This window comes from Poecilia mexicana, unplaced genomic scaffold (genome assembly GCF_051168715.1).
Source record: "Poecilia mexicana isolate PSO_F unplaced genomic scaffold, ASM5116871v1 scaffold_22, whole genome shotgun sequence".
Lineage (NCBI taxonomy): Eukaryota > Metazoa > Chordata > Actinopteri > Cyprinodontiformes > Poeciliidae > Poecilia > Poecilia mexicana.
The window spans coordinates 5,584,254-5,607,826 of NW_028263391.1; the positions used below are offsets into that span (position 1 = coordinate 5,584,254).

Genomic DNA, 23,573 nt, shown 5'->3' on the forward strand with positions numbered 1-23,573 from the left:
CAAAATGTTAATGATGCATTTAGGTGTGACGTGCAATGTTGGATTTCTTTTTAATCACACATGGTATTTTGAATCCAGACCAAGAGACTTCAACTTTGGTCTCAATTAACCCAACTTCCTTCTTTCACAGGCTATTGTTTCCCCTCCTTGTGACAAACTTCTTGAGGTTTTCCTTCAACAATTGCTTTCTTCCTGCCACTGTTGAATGAAGGCCAAGCATTAAAGAGAACTGAGCTTTGGATCTCTCTTGGCGCTGTTAACCCACGTTAACACTGTGCAGTGATAAGCCCTTTTAGTCAAACTCTCTCAGCTGTGAGAAGATGATCTCTGGTCATGATCTTAAATTTATCGTCTGTGGTTGTTCACTCTGGGTGTCTTCACACCTGATAGTCCGGTAGACTCGGTTCGATTTGGGACCAAAATTGCAGCATTTGTTCCACGTTCAGCTGAGCTGCTGCAGTCTGCGTAAAACAACCCAAACTAGTCGAAAAACCTGTTCACCTCCACAGCTGTGGGGGCGCTGCACCAACAACCACAGAAGGAAACAACAAAGACCTCAGAAGAAGACATGAGCGCAACTTTCTTCCTCGCAAAATGTAAACCAAAATGGAGGTTTTAGTGGATGTAGGATTCTTCTTTTGCCGTTGGTAAAAGACCACGAGTCATTTCTCCCGCGAGCGCTAGATACGGACATTTGTTTTGCTTGCATTTACCCAGAATGCCCTGCGCTGTAGTCTGCATCCATACATGCATTCAAATCGCAACAGAGTTCACTTCAACCGAACTGAGACCCAGGTTTTTAGGAGGACCAGAGTCCGCTTTTTTGTTCAACGTCAACGCACACACTGATGAACTTTATGTAGTAACTAGCTGACGGTGTCAGTGATTTATATTTAGAGGTATCAGGTTGAAAAGGGGGCTTAACACAAATGTATACAACATCCCTCACAACTTCATTTGTAAAGGATCTTCAATATACAATCAGGAGCCACTATCTGTTGGTTTAAGTCAATAAATTTGGATAAAATAAAAAAAATTGCTATTATAATCCGAGGGGTGAGAATATTCTCTGCCAAGCATGGAAAGGGCCGTTGAAAAGTGACATTTATGAAGCGCATATTTTGGTTAGTTTGAGTGAAAACTGTGTTTAACAATCAGCTTCAAATTCCCCAGGTTCTACTTCTGTACTACAAATGTTATGCAGTCAACTCATCTACTAACTGACCGCAAATACAAACCCTAAAATTTGACTTCACCTGTATGAAATTGGCCAAAGTCTGGGCAAGTCTCGGTTTCTTCTTCTCCAGTAGAGTCTGAAGGCAAGACTCAACAGCAGCGAGCGACGCCTGTTCCTCCGACTGGGATGCCAAGAAAGCCTGATGCAATTCCTGCCAAAAACCAAACCACAGGTGAGCGTTCATTTTTATTGTTAGATCCATGTCTCCTTTTTTCACTTTTCACATTTACAGCCAGAAAAACCTTGAGATCAGCCTCCAGTATGCCCTCTGAGCCCAGTTCCTCCAGGAGGAGCAGGAACTCCAGCTCGCGTTTGACGTGAGGAGGAACCTGGAGAAGGAAGCCGCAAGGCTGAGACGCGGTTTTTACGTTGCAAGGCTGATTTTAAAAGTAACGGTGTCAACGAAAAGAACAAGAAGCAGTCCGGGATTGGGATTAGGAAGAAATGCAGACGTTAAATGTTTCGCAGGTTTACCTGGTCTTGAGTCCATTTCTCCAAGACCTGCAGCCAGAACCAGGCCAGTTTGTGCGGACTGCCAGCAGAACCCCATCTACAAAATGTACAGAGTTCAGCAAGAACAAAAGAGATATCTATACATCTATACATATACGGCTGAACCAGATATTATCACACACTGCATAAGAAGAAAACTGTTTTTTAAAGTTGGGCATTAAATTAGACAAAACTTTTCCAGTGTTAGGCCAGTTAGGATGAAGATATATTTCCATTTGTTAAATGGAACATAAGAGAGAATTTACATTTTTTAATTGAATGCGTTCCACACACACACACACACACACACACACACACACACACACACACACACACACACACACACACACACACACACACACACACACACACACACACCGTTTTAGCTCTACCCACAGACTTTCAAGAAAGCTGAGATGTTTGTTCACACATGGACTTTGTTGTCCTTAACAACAAATTGTAGCTAATTTGGTGCTCAGCAGTCATTGTCCGTTTAGAAGATCCAAACTTTAACTTCCTGACTAAGCCTGTCGCAATAAGCATGAAGATTAATATTTTTTGAAGGGTAATTTTGTTTACCGAGACTTCATGATCCATTTTATTCATGGTTCCAGTTGTGTGTGTTTTTTATTTACGTTTAATTTATTGTTTTTGGTTGTTTTGTTGGTTTATTTGTTTGTTTGTTTTTATTTTTCAAGTGTTTTTGACTTCTTTACAAAATTAAAGTGTACTGATCCTCGAGAGAGTGAATTTGGATTATTATGCCATTGTAAATATATTACTTGAAAACAGTCTCAAACCAACAATATTATCTTTTATCGCAATAACTACTGGGCCAATTTATCGTCCCAGTAAAATCTGTTATTATGACAGACTTATTTCTGGCTTTCCTTGAGCCAACTTCTGATTGGTGAATTTTGTTGGTCAATTTTGCATGATGCTGCCATCACTGAAGTAACAACAATGTTAGAGAACTGAAAAAACCCATAAAAATAATTTTTAAAATGTAAAAATCTCACTCTACTCTGGTGTTTAGCAAAAAACTAACAATTCTGGCGATCCCAACTGACCTAAAACACAAAGTTTAATCTGAATTAATGAAGAAGAAAAAAAAACATCATGTCTTCTTATGTGGCATTTGTAAATATCTGTACTGAACGTTGTTTTAATCCTCCAGGCAACTCACTTTAAGCTGTAAGGGTGGCAGATGATAGCTCTGATTATCTTTCGCACTTTTTCGGAGAGTTCCCCCTGAGAGCTGACCAGCTGGGGAACACAGGCACTCGCCAGTTGCCACTCTCCGTGCTGCAGGCAGCTCTTGAAGTGCTCAAAGAGGTCGCAAAGCGAGGCCTCGCTTTCACGGCCGAAGGGATACATGGCGGCCTCCGCCGTGACGGGCCTCGGCTTGGCCATCACAGCCGGGGAGTCACACCGAGCAGCACCTTTGACCTTTCATCACCTGACAAAGAAACAAATCAAAGTTTATGCAATTAAAAAAAACCAACAACAACTGTTATCTCACATTATACGTGGTGAAACGCACAAATAAGTCTATGACGCCAAAAGTTTTTCTCATAAAACATGTATACCCTGTGGGGGTTTTGATGAAGTAATTTCCATGGAGAGTGTCTGTTAACATCCAGATTTTCAACTGCATTTATGGCTTGACTATTCCGAGTTATTAATATGCACGTAACATTTTGCACATCGCCCATAAATCTCTAGTCTATTGTCCTATGACTCACCTAATTTGTGAGTCGAAACAGCTTATCAAGATGCACTGCAGTTTGTTGAAGCGTAACAAAATGTGAAAAAGTTTGAGTAGATCTATTTTAGATTTACAGTAAGACTATTTCTGAAGTTCTGTGGTGTCTTCTCTCTCAAGAAAAATGTAAAGTCTTAATTCATATTTAGAGCGAAACTGAGACTAGTGACAAAATACAGTTTTAGTGTGATTTCGTGTGTGATTTAACTGGTTTGCAGTTGTATTCAATTTGTACAGAAGTTGGGGAAAAGTTATTTCAGCAACATCGTTTTAAGTTTGTACTTTTAGAAACGTGTTTAAACGTGACGCACACAAAAATCCCCCTTATGATCACCAAAATCTGCACCCAACAGAGGTGAGATTTTATCAATGCAAACAAACCACAACATAACCATTAAAAAGACCCGAAATGAAACTCGACAAGTTAAATAACGAAACTTTGGTTTCTCAATTACACTTTCAAAGGCTGACCTGTCTCGTAATTGCCATTCGGCTTCCATTTGATTTGACAGCTAACCCTCAAGTATGCCTAACATTAGCTCCTCATGTCTTAAGTTGAACTTAAACCTTACTCCGTAAAAGTCAGTCGGGGAAGCTCGGTCTTCACATATAACATATTTAGACATTTTCCAGCAAAACAAAAACGCAATAACTTACTAATTCCTCTGACGGAACCCCAGCTAGTTTAACCTGCGAAGCAAAGCTTTTCTCAACATGTTATGCTAGCTGCATAACGGAGGTCATGTGACAAACATCAGCTGATTCTCCGCCGCTGGTTGGTCAAAGGTGGAAAGGAGGATGGCGTTAATGTTGCCTTCAGGTGTATCCGGAAAATACAGTCACTTTGACGCTTCTGTTTACAAATGAATACTCTATTTTAAATATTTATGTTTGAGTAAGGTATACTTATATAAACCAAACGTAATAATAATAATGATAATAATACATATTTATAATTATTATAATTATCATTATTATTATTACATTACAAATTATCATTAAGTTTGATTTGCAATAATGTTAACAAATTAATAATAAATTAATTTATTCATTTATTATATTATTACTTACATTATAATGTAAGTTTATGGGAATTTTAACCATACAATTCCGTTGTCTGTCTTACAAATGTTTTATATTAGTAACTTTGATTTATAGTACTACAAATAACATATGTTACTGCCCATGAGACAATTCATGGAAATTAGTTTAATTTAAACTTTACTGTGTGATGTTTGCAGAACCCATAGTGGTATTTTGTTTTGCCCTCCAAGGTGAACTTGCCCCTCACAATATGGAGGACGCCCTGTGACGTATCTCGCCAATCTGGGCAACGAGGCGTCTCAACTCTTGTGCCTGTCTTCCAGCATCACCTCCCAAATAGGAGCTGGTCTCTATGGCAACAGGCGGGATTTGCCAGCTGGGAGGCAGAGTCAATCGGTCCTCAGTTGGTATCACCGCCCCAGCTTCCACACTGCATCACGCCCCGAGTGGAATGGATGACCAGGACAAGAAAGACAATGTATGTAACATCCTTTGTGCTTGTATTGAAAGGCACATTTTGCCGCGTTATTATTATCCAAAAATATCGAACTGGTTGGAATTGTGACTGCGACTGAGTTACTGATTGTTTCCAATCTGGATCAAAGAAGCTATTGTTCCCGCCGGTGCAACTGATCGCACATCAGCTGGCCGTACACTTTGTCTGCATTTAGGCCTAATGCATCTGTTTCAGCTGAGGTCTCTGCGTGATGGTGCGGGCCTCATCCCGCGTCAGCCTCATCAATACGTGTCTCTTTTGTGTTGCAGGGGCAGTACATCGGTGAGATTAAAGGTGGGATGCGGCCTTCAATGAAACTGGTTGTCATGGGAATTATTGATAAAAAGCCCAAGAGGTTAGTGCACACAGCTGTCGTCTTAAAACTGCATAATAAAGTCTCGTTTTATTAAACTGTCAGCAGCTCACCGGCTGCTGCCCCCTGAACTATTAATTGTACCCTTGTTTACAGGAAAAGCAACATTTGTAGTGCATGACTGCATGCCAACCATCCAGCTAGACCCTGTTTTGGAAAATGTCTGCGTGATGCCTGATTAGGGTTAGTCTGTGAGTGTGCGTGGGAGAAACGCAAATCCCATAAACTCTTAATCACTGTGTGGACATTTCTTCTTTTTTTTCTTTTCTTTCTGTCTTTTTTTTTTTTGGTTGTTAACATCTGTTTGGATTTTTTTTAAAGAAAAAAATTACTACTACTACTACTACTACTACTACTACTAATAATAATAATAATAATAATAATAATAATAATAATAAAGAAAGCAGTAACGATGCACTGCATCCTCTTATTTTTATCAAAATCATATTCTCTGAGGTTTACGTGATAAATGCATGGATGTTTTAATTTTAATTCTTTTTTAACAAATGTGATGATAAAATCTTAATGCGATATTAAAAATCTGTTTTAATATAACCTGTAAATGCTGTAGTGTAGACCAAACAAGTGACTTCATACCCTTCGAGATGTTCTCTATAAAAACAGAAAATGACTTATTATTGTGCTATAAATTCACATAAATATGAATATTTAGCTACCATCATCAGATCTTTGTCAGGTGAATATTTCTCTCTCTTAGCATTGGCTAAAATCAGTGGCACAAGATTATTTCTGACAGTTCATGAAATGCATTGTTACAGTACATTACTTTGTACTGAATTGTTACATTTAATACATTATTAAATGTAGTGTTACAGTTCTAAAACATGGCCAGTAGGTGTCACTGCTCCGTTGGTAACTCTTAGAAAAATAAAGAAAGATGGACATGGAATTCATAGTCTTGTTTTTAACCATTTAGCCGTGAATCCAGCACCACATTCATGTGCCCCTCATGTATGTATGTGTGTGTGTGTGTGTGTGTGTGTGTGTGTGTGCGTGCGTGCGTGCGTGCGTGCGGCTGACTCAGCATCGAGGTGACCGTGTCCTGCAAGCCTCAGGAGGAAGACGTAGAGGCGGATGTGGGTCTGCAGCTGAAGGTCAGCTTCATGGATAAGGCCGTCCAACGAAACGCCCGCTTGGCTGGGAAGTGGGGTCCGTGTGAAAACACACTCTCCTTCTTTCCCTTTGCACCCGGAGAAGCCTTTAAGGTATATTTTTTTAGCTCTGTACTCAGGAGTTTTCTATTGTAGAGTTTTTATCATTTCTCTCTTCTTTTTTTTTTTTTTTTTAGAGAAATGATCAAATCCGCAGCCTTGATTTTGCACATTCAGCGTTTAAACCTGCAGCATAAGCTGCCATGCCAACAAGTCACTGTCATCATTTCCCCTTTGCTATATTTACAGAGCCTTGTAGAGGCTCCTGTAGTTTTTCCACATCTAGCCATAAAATCACAAACTTTATTGGGGGGGTTTCTGTGACAGACAAAAATACAGTAGTTACAAATAAATATTTGCATTCAGCCCCTTGTAGGCGGAGACCGCTAAATACTAGAAAATCTGTGGTCAGACTCAGAAACTCCTGCACACAAACATGTCAAAACAAGCTGAGCTTAAGTAATTCCACCAACAACAAGCAGAAGAAATTTCAGCTGGCGTTCTACCTTTCTGCAAAAATATTGACTTGGCAGAGCGTAATATGAATCCATGCCACATCTTTCAGATTTTTCTCTTTTTTTTTGTTTTGTTTTGGAAAACATTTGAAAAAGTACACGCCCTTTTTCTTCCACTTCACAAATATGATCTATTTAAATAGTAAATCAATGTGATACTATTGACTGATTGACTGACTTGTCGAAGTAGTGTGAGACTACATCAGAAGATATGACTATAAATTCATACTGTCAGAGTATAATTTTATAAAATATAAGTTTTGCAAAAAACAAGTTGTTTTGTTGTATTTTTTACAGAAATAATTTTTGGCAAAAAATGATTCAAGCCTTTATTTCGGTATTCTTAACCTTTAAATAGGTAAAATAATAATAATAATAATTATTATTATTATTATTATTATTATTATTATTGTTATTGTTATTGTTATTATTATTATGCAATATTTGTTTAAGAAAATTTGATACAAATTTCAGTTTAGTAATATTAAATTATTAAAATATTTTGCCACCTGCCCAAATTAAAAGCTTTTTTTTTCTTTTCTTTTTTCTTTTTTTAAGTGTTTAGATTATGTGTCTCAAACTCAAGGCTCAGGGGCCAAATCTGATCCGCCATATGTTTTTATGTTTGGACTGATGATGTGTAGGTTCAAAACTTTCACTTAACGTAGTAAATTAAGCATTTTCTATTAATTGAACTTTGACTAGAGCCAGATCCAGCTCCTTCACTGGAATAACAGGTTGTCCATTTAATTGCCAGATGGAGATCGTCTGTGAACACCAGCAGTTTCGCATCTTGGTGGACGGCCAGCCTCTGTGTGGCTTCACCCACCGGATCTCCAAGCTCGCCTCCCTCACCGCCTTAAAAGTCTTCGGGGACCTACAGCTCACCAAGGTTGCCTAGTGCCAGCCTCTCGCCCACAGGAAGCTGAACTGAGGGTTCCCCCACGCCGCCAGGGGAGAGGGGGACGGTACACACACCGCCATTAGATTAGAACTTCATTTTTCCAGTCGCCGTCATCGGGATGTTTCGCTGTTTTAGTTCGCCGACAAAGTTGCACCAGCCTCGTAATCCTATGTTGAGACAAAGTGCCTTCGCTAAGATTACATGACTGGAGACTTGAAGATGCCGACTGAACGTAGCCGCAGTCGTCTTACGTCTTAAATCGAATGAGGAATGTGCTTTTGAGTTGTTGTGAATTGTTGCGAACGCGATCTAAGATCTACTCTTTGTTTGCAACTTTGAAGCCACAGAAAAAGCAAGTTAAGAACTCTGCATTAGTTTTTATCCCTTCAGAAAAGGAGGTTTCAGAAACCTGTCTTAGACTTTTCTGGAATTAACCTTTGAAAGCTTTTCATTTCCTAGAGTTCATTTGGTTTTTTAAGTTGAAAACATAGTGAAGATTGCCATTTTGTGGCCAGTGACATAACAACAGGATTGATGGTGTAAAACAGTAGCCTATGTTAGTGCATGCCCTGAAAGACACAGCAATATATTTGGATTTCTCTCAGTTTATATTGGATTCATTTTTGTCCCAAACAGTTGCATTCAAAATGGCGGCATGTTCTGAAATGTCAGCAAAGCTTAAAATTGCTTTTAAATCCATACAACTGTAGAAGAACTATAGTTTTTCTAGAATCAGACTTTTTTTTTTAGCAAATAATTTATACCACTGAATTTTTATCCTATGCAATTAGCTGGCAAATTTTAAATTGAAAAACAAAATTTATACACATAATTGCTCAGAATAAAATGTCGTTGTTATAAATTTAACATCTTAAAATAGTCTTATTCTAATGAGACTATCTCTTCCATATACGTGTATTGGGAATGCTGCGCTTTTGATTCCAAAACCAAAATGTGTCAAATTTGTTATCAATCTACAAATCTCTAAAAAATGAGAAAAATAGAAAATATTGATGGTTTAAAATCGTGAAGCGTGACCAGCACGGACTGAACGGCTTTGTTCACTTCCTCTGCTGCCATTGAAGAACTACAACCCTACACAGGCACACTGCAATTGCAGAAATTCAATTGGAGAAATCAAGTTCAATGGGAGAAATCCCAGACAGAGCAGGAAGGGAAATGAGAATCTAGTGTAGAAATGACCAGGCTATAATTCCATTGAACCACAAATTCTGAGAACTGGTTCATTGAGTGGAAAGTTTTATTTTGATTCACAAACATGTTTAATGTCAATCCACAATGTTATTCTTGATTTTCTGCTATTTAAGATGCTGCTCGCTAACTAGCTTGTTTTTTTTAATTGCCTCGTAAAATGTTTTTCCCTTTCCAACTTTTTCATCAAAGTATGCTGTTATTATGAACAATGTCTTAAATGACCCATTTCATTCTTATTTTCAGAGATGAATGGACTATAACCACTCAGTCTTTAAATAAGAGCAAAAATATGTCTTTTAACAGAATGAATGACCTGCTGGATTGAGCTCGATTTAGTTACACAGAATTAGCAACATGAATGTTATCACTGTTTATGTTTTTTTAACATTTTTTTTTCATCTGGAGGGATATTTCCATCATTCACCTTGATTGATCTAGTTAGTGATGTTGGACTGCTGCTATCCTGAGCACAATCCTATACTGAGACTCGCACGTAAATCACCTCCGACATTGAAAAAGCATTCACGAATTGTTCAGCTACCATTTTTTGTTTTGGCACCTTTCACTGGAATATTTCATATTTTCATACTTAAGTCACCGTAATAAAATCAAATCTGTTTGTTATTTGTTTGTTCTGCTGCACTTTGTATGTGGGTCTGTAGTTTGGATTTGACATCAAATCCAAGATAAGCATCAGGTGTTGCGCCACTTTTGATCTTGCCCCGAGCCAGACGAGAGCTGCTGCGTTTGAGTCACTCAGACAAAAGCTGGACTCAGCTTGCCGAGTGGGAGTGTCTGTCTGTGACACCTGGAAGCGCCTGAGGACATAAGTTTAGCGATAGCAACACGTACTTGCTGATTCTTTTTCTTGTCCCTGCTTGTACATTTTTGCTGAAGGAAAAAAAAAAATTTTCCAAGGGAAAAACAACATGAAAAGTCAGACTCAAGGAATTTCCCCAAGTTCAACTACAAGACTTGTTAAAAGGCGTTCAGCAGGAAACGGAGCCGTCAAGGTTAAGGCGTTAATTCATATGATTAGTCTAAAAAGTTTCAGCATGTTAAAATGACGTAAGGCAGATTAATGGCTTTACCTATTTTGACCCGAAAGCCTCTCGTTCACGGAGGGTTACTCGGTTCAAAGCGACGCGCTACACAGACTTGTACTGCGGTTAACAATGCAAAGTTGCAAATGTGAGCAAAAAGATTAGCGAGGATAGTCAAAGGGCTGTGCTCACTGTCAAGTTTCGCTTTAAAAAAAACACCCTGGAAGTTTGGATAAAACCAAGGTAAACATATTACAACAATGAATTATCCTTCCACCAAAGCACAGTATATTTCTTAACATTTCTTGAACGTTCATTCATACCAGAAAACCTAAAAAAAAAAACAAAAAAAAAAAAACAAAACGGAGAATCTTCAGGCAATTTTGGTTTGAAGCAAAAAAACACTTTCTTAAATATTTTTTTTTGAAAATGTACATGTTTACATTTCAATCTTACAAAGTTAATCGTAGTGATTAATCGCAGCGCTGGTGTGTGATTGATTTGATTAAATCTTTTAATTGATTGGCAGTGCTAAAACACAAAGGAATTGAATGTCTGTTTAATGATCATACACGGTAAAACCCAACAAAACCAATATAAAATCTTGTCTCCTAGTTCAAGTGCCAAAGAAAATGTTTAAATTTTAGTTTACTTCTGTATTTAAGCTAACAGATTTTAAAAAACTCCAGTGGTCTATAAGAGTTTTGTTCAATGAATTACAAGGAGAAATGTTAAAGGTTGCTAAAGGAGTTATAGGCAGAGATATTAATTCTTCTTTAAACCGTAATGAGATTATACAAGATATTCAGATATGACAGATTTTTTTTTTCAGATTTTTTTTTAGCATGTACAGATGCTTTTTCTTTATGTTTTGAAGTAGACTCTCCAAATCTAAATTTTGTTTAAATTTTTTTTAGAATTAGCTATTTATTTCTGGTTTTCTATTTATCCTCCCTTTCTTATTCCCAACTAAAATTCGCTTTAGATTGTCGGCAGTGATTAAAGACGACAGAACACACAGCTAATTGAATAAATAACATTATTTCTCTTTGTTTTGAAATGTCAAAAGAATAAAATGGCAGAAAATGAAATTTACAAACTTGATCAGTTGCTAAAAAAATATATAAGAAGCATTGTCCAAATGCTAACATTGAAACTGAATTACAAACGGTTAAACTTAAACATAATTAGGAAAAACATATCAAAAAATTGCTACCACTGAAGGGCTTCTGAAAGGTCTACTGAAAAACTAAAAATATTAACAGAAGGACATAAGATTTACCGAGTTAAACACAAATGAACATGATGGTGACTACATATAAAGTGTCTATTAGCCTTATAGTGAGAGTGCATTCACAGAAAAATAAAAAAAAAATAATCCCTGCACATATGTTAAATATTCTGGACACAGCAGTTCTACGTGTGCTCTCTGATCGCATCTATCCAGTCCATCTTCTCCTGGTGAGTCGGAGCCTGGATGAAGTAGTGAATGTCCGACTTTGTGATGATTTTGAACAAGTTGCCTTGAATGTTGCCCTTCACACCTGTGTAACAGGAGAAGGTAAATATGTCAATGGAGCATCATTGTACTTACAAATTAGATCAGATCTGAAATAAAATACACTGAAACGAAATAGCAAGCACACACGTCTCGAGCTATCACTTTAAGACCAAAGACAAAGTCCGGAAACATGAGCCTTCCTCCCGTTGAGGAGTTAGCGTATGCTACTGCTAGCTTTGTTTGGGATTTGACGAACGAACGAATGGGACATTAAGTTAATGTAGAGAGGCAAAGGTTTGTAAAGCTTCGTTTTCAAATTCTGTTTTTGTCAACACTAGTAAAAATAAGATTTCAAAGGTAAGCGACACAGTGAGACAGTTTGCACTTTTGCCACATCAAGACGGTTTTGTAAGTTTCCAAGTTCTTACTATGCATATCGCTTCCTAAAATAATGGTCTAATTTATTTTTTGGCAAAAGTGTTTTGTTTGTTTGTTTTTTTTATCTAAATTATCTTTTGGCAAAAATAAAGAGGTGGTCTTTTTGATTTGAAGAGTCTTGTATTCAAATGAGTTACAGCAACATTTAATTTCCCTTTTGGGATCAATAAAGTATTTTGGAATTTGAATTTGAATGAAATCTATCTAATGTTGGACCCAGAACTCAGCTAGCAAAAATAACAAATTGGGTCGTTTTGTTGTTGGGGAACTTCACTTCCTATTTTGACTGATCAATGGGGGCTCAAGCAGCCTCCTGAGAATACCAACACTCAGGACCGTACATTGCTAGACCATCGGGTGCCCAAAGTACCCACAAATGCTGTGGTAACACGAGGTGAAAATCAAATTATTTGGACAAAAATGTAGGTAAAATTTCTACAGTTTTTTTTTCTTCTTAGTCACTGAAATCTGAGTCAACCCACCTGAAGGAACTCCATTATCATCCAGAGAGGATATCAAACACCCTCGCAGGGAGAAGCCGCCAACAGGGCTGATGTCATCCTGACAAGTGACACAAGAACGGAAGAGATTAAGTCAGACATGAGGAGGCGAGGATGATGACGATGATGATGAGTTTGCTATGAGTAACACCACCATCAGACTCCCAGCTTGTAAAAGTGGTAGCAAAAACAAACAGAGCGGGGATTCACTCTGTCTGATTTAATGTATTCCTATAGCTCATGTTTTGCAGCACTGTGCGAACTCACCTTGGTGGGGTCATAATAATGGAGGAAGTCAGGCTCCGAACGCAGCACAAACAGTCGCACCTTCCAGTTTTTCCTTCTGTGGCCCTGCAGTTAAAGATTAGCCAGAAGTTCAAACATGACCTGCTGAAGACTTCCCAGGGTCAAAGGGCAGCGTGTCACACCTTCAAGATGAACTGAATGCCTTATAATATAGGGACGGGGTGGTTACAAGCAAGCAAGTTGTTACGTTTAACAGTTACTGTCACTGTTTTACCTCTAAGAAATAATATTTTAATTGTGCTAACATTATAGACTCTTGGCTTAGCTTCAGTGGAATTTACACAGTAAATATGTGGCAAATGAATCACATTTGTTTGTGTTCCAAACAGCCAAAAATGTCGGGTCAGAATTGGATGTTGGAATGAGATTAAACCCAACTGTTTAAAAAGACAGCAGGATTTCATCATTTTTAGCCACGATGAATAAATTAGCAAATGCATTCCCATGAAGATCGTCTGTCAGAATAAAAGTACATTTTGAAAATGACAACCTTTGAGCAGGTGTTAAACATACTCTTGGTTAAGTCCACATTTATAAATTAATGTTTTTTTTATTGGTCCGATGTAATATTTTAATCTTAAATGTCGTGTTTTCAGTAGCTGTAAGTGGGAAAACATTAATTACCAGCAATAAACCCTTGAAAGTATCAGGCTGTGTGTAATTATTGTACATAACATGTTTCGCTAAGTTAATTAACTTACTGAAATAAATAAACTATTCAATAATATTCAAAAGAATAGAATGGTTTTGTATACGCTCAGTGAGCATGCTAACTACTATTAGCCAAAACAATAACAACATACAAACCTTCATCTTGTTCTTTCAAACCAGTTTGGCAACATTTCAGCTTATTGTATGATATTGTGTTTGTGAAACGGTTCAAACTGTTGAAAAAGCAGCAATAAACTGTGTTTGCATAAAGGCAGCCATATTGGATTGTGATTCGTTGACTAAGCTCCGCCTTTCTCATTTGAATGCCAATTTCAGAGCAATAATTCTCTTCAATGTTCCAACGTGACACTTGGAGGTTTGAGTGACTCGGTGAAAAACTGTGTTCACATTCCAACATTTACTTAAGTCTCAAGAAAGTTCACCTGTTTCAGCAGATATCCTCTTTTTACGACTTTGCCACTGAGCTCCACTGCAGACAGTGACCTCTCTGACTTCACGCTACCTCTTTTTTTAAAGCTGTCAGACTGAGAAAAAGAACAAGAGTATTGCAAATGAAGCCAACATTTTAAATGGACTCCCTGATTTGAGCTGATTTAACATGAAAATTGGTGCAAGAAAGGAGACGCAAAAAATCCAGGTAGCGTACAAAGCTGTAGAGGGCAGTGGAGTCGTCCATGAACTGCTCACTGAGGCTGGCAGTGCGAAGGGCCTCCACGCTCCTCTGGCCGACGGTCCGCAGGAAGCCCTCTTCGAGCAAAGCGGAGGCCAAGGTCATGGCCTCCCCACGGGTCAGACTGAGCTGCATGAACACCAGCCAGTCCACCACCGCTGAACCTGCAGGGACGACACGCATTGGGAACACATTCTTCCAGACACGTAATGTCTTTTTGTGGCAGTGTAAGTCCTTTGTCTAATTTGTATAAATCTATGATTTACCATAAAAATCTGAAAATGTTCTCAAGGTAAGGTTTTCGTATAACTGGAACAATATTAAACATAAGTTCATATTCCTAGATTCCATGGTATAATTTTCCTGAAAAATAGTACTCCGCCTGCCTTACATTACCCTTTCTGTTCACTTCAAATAGTAGCCAAAAAAAGAAGAAATTCCTTTTTTTGAGTTTACTTTTTCTCTATTGTTTATCGCTTAATACACCTAGTCTATCCCTGTGCTAATCTGTCCATAAATGTAACTTAAAAATGTTTTCAGATTGGAGGCAAAAGTCAGAGTGCCTGAACAGAACCAAGCCCTTAAAACACAACCATGTAGCTAAAAGGCTGTTCTGCCTCCCAGTCTGTGATCTCAGACCAGATCAGAGCTTCAATTGTCATAAATAAATAATGATTCACCTGAAAAGCAGTTGCTGTAAGTGCTTCCCTGCTCCATGTGGTTGCTCAACTTGATCCCACTGTGGACATCATACATGGAGTCCAACACTTTGCTGTAGAAGAGAGTAAAGTAACAGGGCCTCAGTAAGATGTAAGACAGTGAAAACAATCTTGTTTTCACTGTCTTGCATCAGTCGGGTTTACCTCAGGTTGATGTTTTGTAAGCGGGATTGGGCAGAATCTTTCTGGCTCATCGGCTTCCCACCGTCAGTTGCCTGCAGCTTGTTGAGCGCGGCGGTGATGTCAGCAGCCCACTCATCCCTCTCTTCCCTGGAACAAGCTTCCAAAAAGTGATCCACTCCATGCTTGGTCTGGAGTTTGAACGCAAGCTAGTGAGAAGGAAAACAACAAACAAAAAACACAGAAAGAGCAAATAGTGAGGTGTTTTTTGAAGCTTTGGCATCTATAAATGTTCTTATAAGTGAAGGTTCTTATTATTATTTTTTAAAATCCAAATGCTGAGTTTATGCTCTTGGAACAGAAGACATGGGTGGTTGGCTAACTGGTCACAGTTGACCCAGTTCATTGGTTACTGAAGAGAACAGAAGGAACTTGACTGTTTTCCAAACAATTTGAAATAGTCTAGGATGAATTAAGATCATAAAATGACCCTAAATCAGGTAATACTTTTACAAATGAGTTTGTACACTTGCGATAACGTTAGCATTTTACCTGCTAATTAGCTAGCACAAGCTAATGCTGCTGACGTTCTTCAGCTTTACAGACTCACTATATTTAGACATCAACAGCATGAAAATCTAATTCTATGATAACATTGACTTCTAATTGTCATGGTATTAAATCATTATTGGAAAAATAAAAAATACCTTGCATATTCTACAGCTTATATAGAAAATGGAATATTCTGTCAGATCAGGCTCATTTTTCATATTGCAACAACCTTTCAGCAAAGTATTAAACATACTTTTCATGAAGTTCACTTTTTTGTACTTAAAATATTTTATTGATATGACCTTATATTATATACTCTTAAATGTTTTAATTACCTGAAGGCAGAAAATCATCATAATTAACAGAAATAAAGGCTGTGCAACCTTAATGTTTTTCCACTTAAACATTAATTATGTTTTCAGAATGGAAAATATTAACCATCCACACCACAGAAAGTGTGAAGATCTGTGTTTTTGTGTATTTATTTCTTGTTTTTTTCTGTGTCCATGTTCCCTGTGAGTTTCTGTGATGTCCTGTCCTCCCTGTTGATTGATCCCAGCTGTGTCTAGTTTACCCTCTCTGTGTATTTAAATCCACCGGTTGTCTTTGTCTCTTGTCGGGTCCTTGTCTAATGTCAGTTGTTGTTGTCTCACGTCTCTGCTCTCCAGTCGAACTGTAAAGTCCTGGTTAGCATTAGCTTGCATTTTCAGTTCTCTGTGCATCAGTAGCTACCGGTAATTAGCTGTGCGCTAAACTCTGCCGTGCCGCCTGTGTTGGACTGTTTTGGGCTTTCATCATTAAATTCATAATTTCTTCTACAACCTGGGTTCCTGCCTTCATCCTCACCACCTCTCATTAATCAAATCATGGCAGAAAGAAGACAACGTATAACAGTATGTACAAGTGTGAAACCATGTTCTTTTTTTCTTTTTTTTATGTTACTTTCATCCATATTTAAGTTGATGCTGTTTGGTTGTTGTGTGAATTTATTCATTTTCCTTTCTAAAATACACCAAATATAAGAGTGTTTATGTTCCCGAACAACTCACCGGCCGATTCTCATACTCCAGGAACGGACATGTTATGAGGCAGTCCTTCAGCAGGATTTTCCCTCTCTGACATGAATCCCGTTTCCCTCCTTCGTATTTGTAGTACAGCAACTTATCGGGCGTCAGCACGAACCAGCGGGCCTTCCAGTTGTGAACTATGTGGCCCTGAATAAACATGATAAAAACTTTTTTAATTGATGTAATTTTGTGGAGAATCTGATTCAGTTAAATTTACACTTCAGATCCGTTTTGATAATAATAATAATAATAATGAAATGTTCTTACCCTCTTCACCAGGAAGCCCTCTCTTAGGACAGGGATTTTGTTGTCTGTGTCCATGTTCTTCAGTGTGTGGTTAAAAAGTCTGACTGGCCTCTTCTTGCCTGCTCAGGTTTTTATTCTGAGGATGAATGAGTCACACACACACACACACACACACACACACACACACACACACACACACACACACACACACACGTGTTTGTGTTGCTATCTTTGTGGGGACTTTCGATTGACTTCCATTCATTTCTACAGCCTGAACCTTACCTTTAACCTTTTCCTAACCCTAACCATCACATACCTAACCCTAACCCTAACCAAAACTCAATTCATACTTTAGCCCTAACTCTGACCCCTGACCCAAAAACAGGGTTTCCCCTGTTTTTGGGTCACACAAGGGAACCTGGTCCCTTGTGGGGACCAGGTTCCGGTCCCCACAAGGAGCAATTGGTCCCCACAACATATGTGTCAGGAAAATCGTCCCCAAAGGTATTATAAACAAACGCACGCACACACACCTCACACCCCTTACACACCTCTCCTCTTTAACCCAAACTCACTCAGTGAAAAAGGAAGAAATTGTTGCTCCTTTACACACGATGGCGCTCTCTCTCCTTCAAGAACGCCAGGACTGAAGGGGAGCAGCTGGCGGTCACTGCAACAACTCCACTCTCAATCACGTTTGGTATGCGAGGATTTCAGGTCCTTAAAATTAAACAGGGACATGTTCCTCAGTCCTCCTCTGCATTAGCGGGGTCCAGGTGGGACAGCACGGATTCTGTGTACAGTTAATCAGACAAGCAAGCAAAGGAAAATAATCATGTTTTTTTTTCCTTCCAAAAATTGTTTTTCTAATTGGTTCCTGTAAAACATGAACAGGCCAGAAGAAAAAGGCCGGCGGAAATGTTTATGTGAGCCCAATATTTACTCCTTCAAATAGAATCAAAAACAGAAACAATAACACTCAAGTCATGAGATTGGATGCAGAACTTAAGTTTTCTTCCCTTCTTTCCTTTTTGCTCCTCTTCCAACCATATTGGCTAATGGTTGAGTGAATGAATAAAAAAACAAATTACATCTTTATTTGAGGAAAGATGATAAAAATGATTCTACAAAGTAATTTTAATGATCCCCAACTAGGGTTGTCACCCGTCCTGTATGTATTGAACTGATACGGGACGCGATTTGTTCCGTATTCTACAAATGTGTATACGTGTAACAATAAATAAGAAGTCCCTGAATACTTTATATAGTAGGCTGCCCCAGTAATTGTTTCACTCACGGTGTTGGTGTTGCCATATTGTGCCCAACTGCTTTCTGGGTAACACAGACTAACCGACACGCTGCCGCCGCAGCCCTCCCACCCCGCCCCTCGCTTGACATTTAAAGGGACTGGTCCCTTATTTTAATTTCTGAAAGGTGGGTACCCTACCCCCAACCTGGGTAATGAGTTTAGTTCACATAACAGTGTTCAGTCCGTAGAAGACCTGAACTGTGGCAGTTACTAAGAAAAACTATAAAGTCAGGTTTTCAAAAAGAAAAAGAGAACAAGACAAGAGTGCCAAATATTTCCTATGTAGCTAAATTGGCCTGAAATAACCGCTGATTGTTAGCATAGCAGCTAACGTTTTCACACTGTTTTCTAATGAGAGAGAGGTGATGAGAAACCGCTGTTAGAGGAGAAGTTAATTAAAAACCAGGGGATTTAGTGAGGAAAGATCAGTCAGGATCAGAGCTGGAGCTGCTGTTCTTCAGTCTGTTCCCAGCTCAGCTTCACCATATCGGTATTTAGCTATAAAGATGCTACGAGTCAGAGTCCAACATGCTGAAAATGTCTTTTTCTGAATGTGAAGGAAACGTATATGTATTTTCTATTACAGTTTTGGATCATTTCTCTTTTATCCTTGGCTTTAGCCTGTGAACCAGGACATCTCAGAAGTCATTGAGTTCTCCCTGACTGAAGCCCTGCCTGTGACCAGTATTCCCAGTATAATAAATAAATGTTTATTCTTTCACTTTTTGTGTATTTTTAAATATCTCAATCTGAAGTATTAGTGTATTAATACAGCTTATGTAATGGAATGAAAATAATTTATTCTGTTAAAATTATTTTAACTCTTTGCTGTCAATAGCAGAGTTGATGTATAGTGTAATTAATATTTTTTCTCTGGAAAAAAGTAAGAAAAATATGTAGTTTAATGTTTGACAATGACTGATTTATAAATCAAAAGTAATTTCTCAATAATGTATAAAAAATAAATACAAGAAAATAATTGGTTGTCTTAAAACGTTAAATGCACATTAAATCATGGAATTATGTAAATATGTTCTTTAATTAAACACTGTAAAAGTGTGTCTGTTCATCAATGTTAATATAAAAATTATCAGAATCATTTCTATCAAATAAAAACATTGTGCTCTTTATTCAGAAATGCCCTAAACAATTAATCACATCAAAAGTTAGAAACTCTGTCTTTAGTCATTTCTTTGATTGCCAAATATATTAGTGTGTGGGAGAAAATGTGTCAATGACGGGTATTAATTTAAAATACTTTGTAAGAACGGCACTTTGTGAAGTTCTATGAGAGGCCCCATAGGCCAAAGCCTACAAACTCTCTTACACGTACTATCAAACCCTCTCACATTCGCTATCAAACTCTCTTACACGTACTATCAAACTCTCTCACATTCGCTATCAAACCTACAAACTCTCTTACACGTACTATCAAACTCTCTTACACGTACTATCAAACTCTCTTACACGTACTATCAAACTCTCTCACATTCGCTATCAAACCTACAAACTCTCTTACACGTACTATCAAACCCTCTCACATTCGCTATCAAACTCTCTTACACGTACTATCAAACTCTCTCACATTCGCTATCAAACCTACAAACTCTCTTACACGTACTATCAAACCCTCTCACATTCGCTATCAAACCCTCTCACATTCGCTATCAAACTCTCTTACACGTACTATCAAACCCTCTCACATTCGCTATCAAACTCTCTTACACGTACTATCAAACCCTCTCACATTCGCTATCAAACCCTCTTACACGTACTATCAAACCCTCTCACATTCACTATCAAACCCTCTCACATTCGCTATCAAACCCTCTTACACGTACTATCAAACCCTCTCACATTCGCTATCAAACCCTCTCACATTCGCTATCAAACTCTCTCACATTCGCTATCAAACCCTCTCACATTCACAGTCAAACCCTCTTGCACGTACTATCAAACTCTCTGACAGTTTGATTGCAACGGAAGTTATCTTAAAATTTCAGTTTCTGATTGGACCCCTGGCAGGCTTTTCAAAATAAAAGCGGACCTCCGGTTTATGTTTGATTCATGTTTCTCTCCTGCGGCTTTAAAATGTAAAACTTTGTGTTAATTGATTTGCTAAATGTTAGAGCCATAAATAGGAAATATTTAAGTTATTTGTAAGATGGCTTGTTTGTATTTTATAAAATTTAGTTAGGACGATTGATATTTGTTTAGGCATTTTTTATTGTGCAATTTAGTTTTATTTTGAAAGGTCTAAGGAATGAAACAGATATTGGATCTATTGCCATAACACACATAACAAAGGAAATCATGTATCTTAAAATAAATTCAAACATATTATGTTGGCAAAAAATTCTGTAAACCACATATGTGCTACCTCAATCAAAATTTCTGACATTTGACATTTAACAAATGACATTTGACATTTAACAAATCTTTCAGATTACATAAACAATACCTTACCAGGTACTTTTCTGACTTCAGGAAGACACAGGGACACCTATAAGACCAATTTTAACTGAGGTTGCACATATACTACTAATATATAAAATATGTATTTACAATAAACTTAAAATACATTTTAAGTATATGTTAAATCTAATTCAATCACTAAAATAGTCAGTGGTGGAGAAAGTACTCAAAACATGTAGGCTACTTAAGTAAAAGTACAAATACACAGACAAAAATGTACTCAAGTAAAAGTAAAAGTAAAACTACCACATTAACATTTGTACTTAAGTAAAAGTAAAAGAGTACTGGCTTTTAAAAATACTTAAGTATTAAAAGTAAAAGTACTTACTGAATGCATTATCTAATCCCTAATACAATATCATTAAGTGAACCGATCGTATTTAATTTTAGTACATTAGAAATGTGCCATTTTAATGAACAATGCCACAGATAAAGCATGTTTTTATTATGTTTACTCTATTATTATGTCTATGTTTACTCTCTGTAAACATAAATAGTAAATAGTTTAGACTTAGATATGTGATTCTATGCATCATAATTTCAGGGATGGAAACATCTTGTCTCCTGTCCTAACATAGCATGAACTTCACTTTGTTTTTTGTTTTTTTGCCACAAGTGGCATTTATTTTTAAAGAAATCCGACAGAAAGGGGATGGAAAGAAGGTGGGCAGGGGAGGACATGCAACAGATGAGCCACTTAGCAGAGTTGTAGTCAAGACCACCTACCCAAGACAAAGTCAAGACCACCACCACAAAACAAAAGAATTAAGTTTTACCTATCAAAATTGCTTCTCAAATTGATCTGAAAGATCCACATACCCATAAAACACCTAGATATTAAATACTTAGAGCTGAAATAAATTTAATCAGTAAAGATCCGTCCAGAAGAATCGGATCGTTCCTGAATGTCATATCAATGCAGACTTTGGTCACAGCGTTGTCCCATATTTGCGACACCTCAGTCAACACCTCCACACAATAATTCAGCGCATGAGTGACAACTTTTTTTCCTCGCAGATGCAACATGTGTCTCAGTCAGTACAGCTAGCTTTGCTAGCATCACGTCCACAGAGCTTACCTTTCTTTAAGCTTTCCTTCCAAGTGAAGCTAAAAGTTGGACCACCGTCTGTGAAAGAGAAGCCCTGCTGATTTTACATGTCGCCATATCTTTTGATTTATGCAGCGCTATTATATTACTGACGATCAGACAGACATCTTCTCCCGCTCAGAGGAAACCACTGCGCATGTCTGGAGCTCCGCGTGCGAGTAAAGGGGGAGGCGATGGATGACGACAGACGCTAAGTCACGTTATTGCTCGGATTTTACGGCGCCACCTTAAGACCCTGAACTTCACATTTTAACGGACAAAACGCGCAACGTGACTTGGATGTAACGAGTAACGCGACACTTTTGTAGAAATGTAGTGAAGTAGAAAGTACAGATACTTACTGCAAAATGTTGTGGAGTAAAAGTAGAAAGTACTCATTATTAAATCTACTTAAGTAAAGTAGAGATACACGAAAAATGTATTTAAGTACAGTAACGAAGTACTTGTACTTCGTTACTTCCCACCTCTGGTGGCAGGAGAGTTTTAGTGCTGTCAATCACCATCTCATGTTTCTGCTCATCCTCCCTCTCCTTGCTCTGTGCTATGCTGCAGCTAGCACAGCCTGTTATTAATGCTCAGTCTGGTTAGCATAGCTACCAGTGATGAGAGATAAACGGTTTTCTCGTGACTATAAGTTGTTTCTCCCCCATTAGCATATTTAGCAGTGAGTGAATGAGGTTGACTGACAGCGCTAAGAGCGTCCAACTGGTTCTGATTGGTTGTTTTTCTTTAGCTAGCAGTAGTAGTTCAGGAAGGAGATAGAGGTAGGGTTGCCACCCGTCCCGTAAAATACGGAATCGTCCCGTATTTGGCTGTTAAATGTTGCGTCCCGTACGATTTGTTCCGTATTCTATAAATGTCCGATAGACACACCTATCACACACTAAGTGTAACAATAATAACCAAAACAAAACACAGGAAATATTAAGGTCAGCTAAATTGTCGTGGCGGGAGCTAGACAGGACCCCAGAACGCTACGGACCCATAGATATCATATACGTATTCATGTCTATGTACAGACCGACGCTGTTGTCATGGTTGCCTAGAGACGGACACTACGCAACCGCGGTGAGGCGCTATCAACCCGGGTCTTTTTACAACGTCCTCGACCCGATACTCCACCGTACTTAGAAGTAAAACCTCTCATAAAGATAAAGACGTGCGAGGGAAGACGCAAATCCTAGGCTGAATAATGTTAGAGAGGATGAAGACAGGCAATTAAAAATAATGTCTCCATCGTGGCGCAGTGTGCTGCTGTATGAATGGATCAGGAGAAGAACTGCAGACCCGTCAAAACCTAAAACACTTGACATCAGCGTCTCTTCATCCCTCAATCATCTCCTGAGGCTGATATGGTACAGGACATTTTGCTATGAGTAAATTTCTTATTGTGCGTTTACTTGTTTGCTTATAAAATGTATAATAATATCAGCCAAAATAATACAAATGGTGATTTAAAGAACAAGACATACAAATAGATTAACACATAAATATTTCCTACTTTTAGGGTTTTCTGTAGGTTTTATTTTGAAATGTTGATATATTTCATGAATTCATTGTTCAGTGGTCATTTAATATATTATTAATGCACCGGACCCAGACCTGCAGCCTTGGGCGGTTCTAGATGGGGGGCC

At 38.1% G+C, this 23,573-nt stretch overlaps 3 protein-coding genes across 5 annotated transcripts in view; 1 reads left to right on the plus strand and 2 right to left on the minus strand.

Moving 5' to 3' along the window:
• The window catches only part of zfyve26 (zinc finger, FYVE domain containing 26), a 33,879-nt gene extending 29,642 nt beyond the window's left edge, over nucleotides 1–4,237 (minus strand). For both annotated transcript variants that reach the window (XM_014994844.2, XM_088002636.1), the window contains exons 1-5: nucleotides 4,152–4,237; nucleotides 2,916–3,188; nucleotides 1,712–1,787; nucleotides 1,480–1,566; nucleotides 1,257–1,388 (exon numbers count right to left, since the gene is read on the minus strand). In XM_014994844.2, the coding sequence (XP_014850330.2) occupies nucleotides 1,257–1,388; nucleotides 1,480–1,566; nucleotides 1,712–1,787; nucleotides 2,916–3,142 (522 nt within the window). In that variant the 5' untranslated portion in view covers nucleotides 3,143–3,188; nucleotides 4,152–4,237. The remainder of the gene's footprint in view (nucleotides 1–1,256; nucleotides 1,389–1,479; nucleotides 1,567–1,711; nucleotides 1,788–2,915; nucleotides 3,189–4,151) is intronic.
• A 563-nt stretch (nucleotides 4,238–4,800) lies between these two features.
• Nucleotides 4,801–9,837, plus strand: LOC106922437 (galectin-related protein B). The gene is made up of 4 exons (XM_014994847.2): nucleotides 4,801–5,016; nucleotides 5,304–5,389; nucleotides 6,453–6,633; nucleotides 7,852–9,837. The coding sequence occupies exons 1-4, from the start codon at nucleotides 4,891–4,893 to the stop codon at nucleotides 7,993–7,995; spliced, it is 537 nt and encodes a 178-aa protein (XP_014850333.1). The 5' UTR covers nucleotides 4,801–4,890; the 3' UTR covers nucleotides 7,996–9,837.
• A 1,441-nt stretch (nucleotides 9,838–11,278) lies between these two features.
• plek2 (pleckstrin 2) lies at nucleotides 11,279–17,773 on the minus strand. Of its 2 annotated transcripts, XM_088002603.1 has the most exons (10): nucleotides 17,623–17,773; nucleotides 17,069–17,183; nucleotides 16,784–16,948; nucleotides 15,207–15,391; nucleotides 15,024–15,115; nucleotides 14,320–14,507; nucleotides 14,096–14,197; nucleotides 12,963–13,046; nucleotides 12,678–12,756; nucleotides 11,279–11,800 (listed from the first exon to the last, which is right to left on the minus strand). In XM_088002603.1, the coding sequence occupies exons 2-10, from the start codon at nucleotides 17,120–17,122 to the stop codon at nucleotides 11,673–11,675; spliced, it is 1,077 nt and encodes a 358-aa protein (XP_087858729.1). In that variant the 5' UTR covers nucleotides 17,123–17,183; nucleotides 17,623–17,773; the 3' UTR covers nucleotides 11,279–11,672. The 2 variants fall into 2 exon arrangements, with proteins under 2 accessions (XP_087858729.1, XP_014850331.2); XM_014994845.2 differs by lacking the exon at nucleotides 17,623–17,773 and having other exon boundaries at nucleotides 17,069–17,194.
• Nucleotides 17,774–23,573: the final 5,800 nt, after the last annotated feature.

Coding starts and splice junctions, on each gene's coding strand:
- LOC106922437 (XM_014994847.2), top strand. CDS start 4,891: ATGGCAACAGGCGGGATTTGCCAGCTGGGAGGCAGAGTCAATCGGTCC. Junction 5,390..6,452: donor ATTGATAAAAAGCCCAAGAG/GTTAGTGCACAC, acceptor CGGCTGACTCAG/CATCGAGGTGACCGTGTCCT. Junction 6,634..7,851: donor CACCCGGAGAAGCCTTTAAG/GTATATTTTTTT, acceptor TTTAATTGCCAG/ATGGAGATCGTCTGTGAACA.
- plek2 (XM_088002603.1), bottom strand. CDS start 17,122: ATGGACACAGACAACAAAATCCCTGTCCTAAGAGAGGGCTTCCTGGTG. Junction 15,392..16,783: donor TGGAGTATGAGAATCGGCCG/GTGAGTTGTTCG, acceptor CCTTCTCACTAG/CTTGCGTTCAAACTCCAGAC. Junction 14,508..15,023: donor TTACAGCAACTGCTTTTCAG/GTGAATCATTAT, acceptor TCGTCCCTGCAG/GTTCAGCGGTGGTGGACTGG.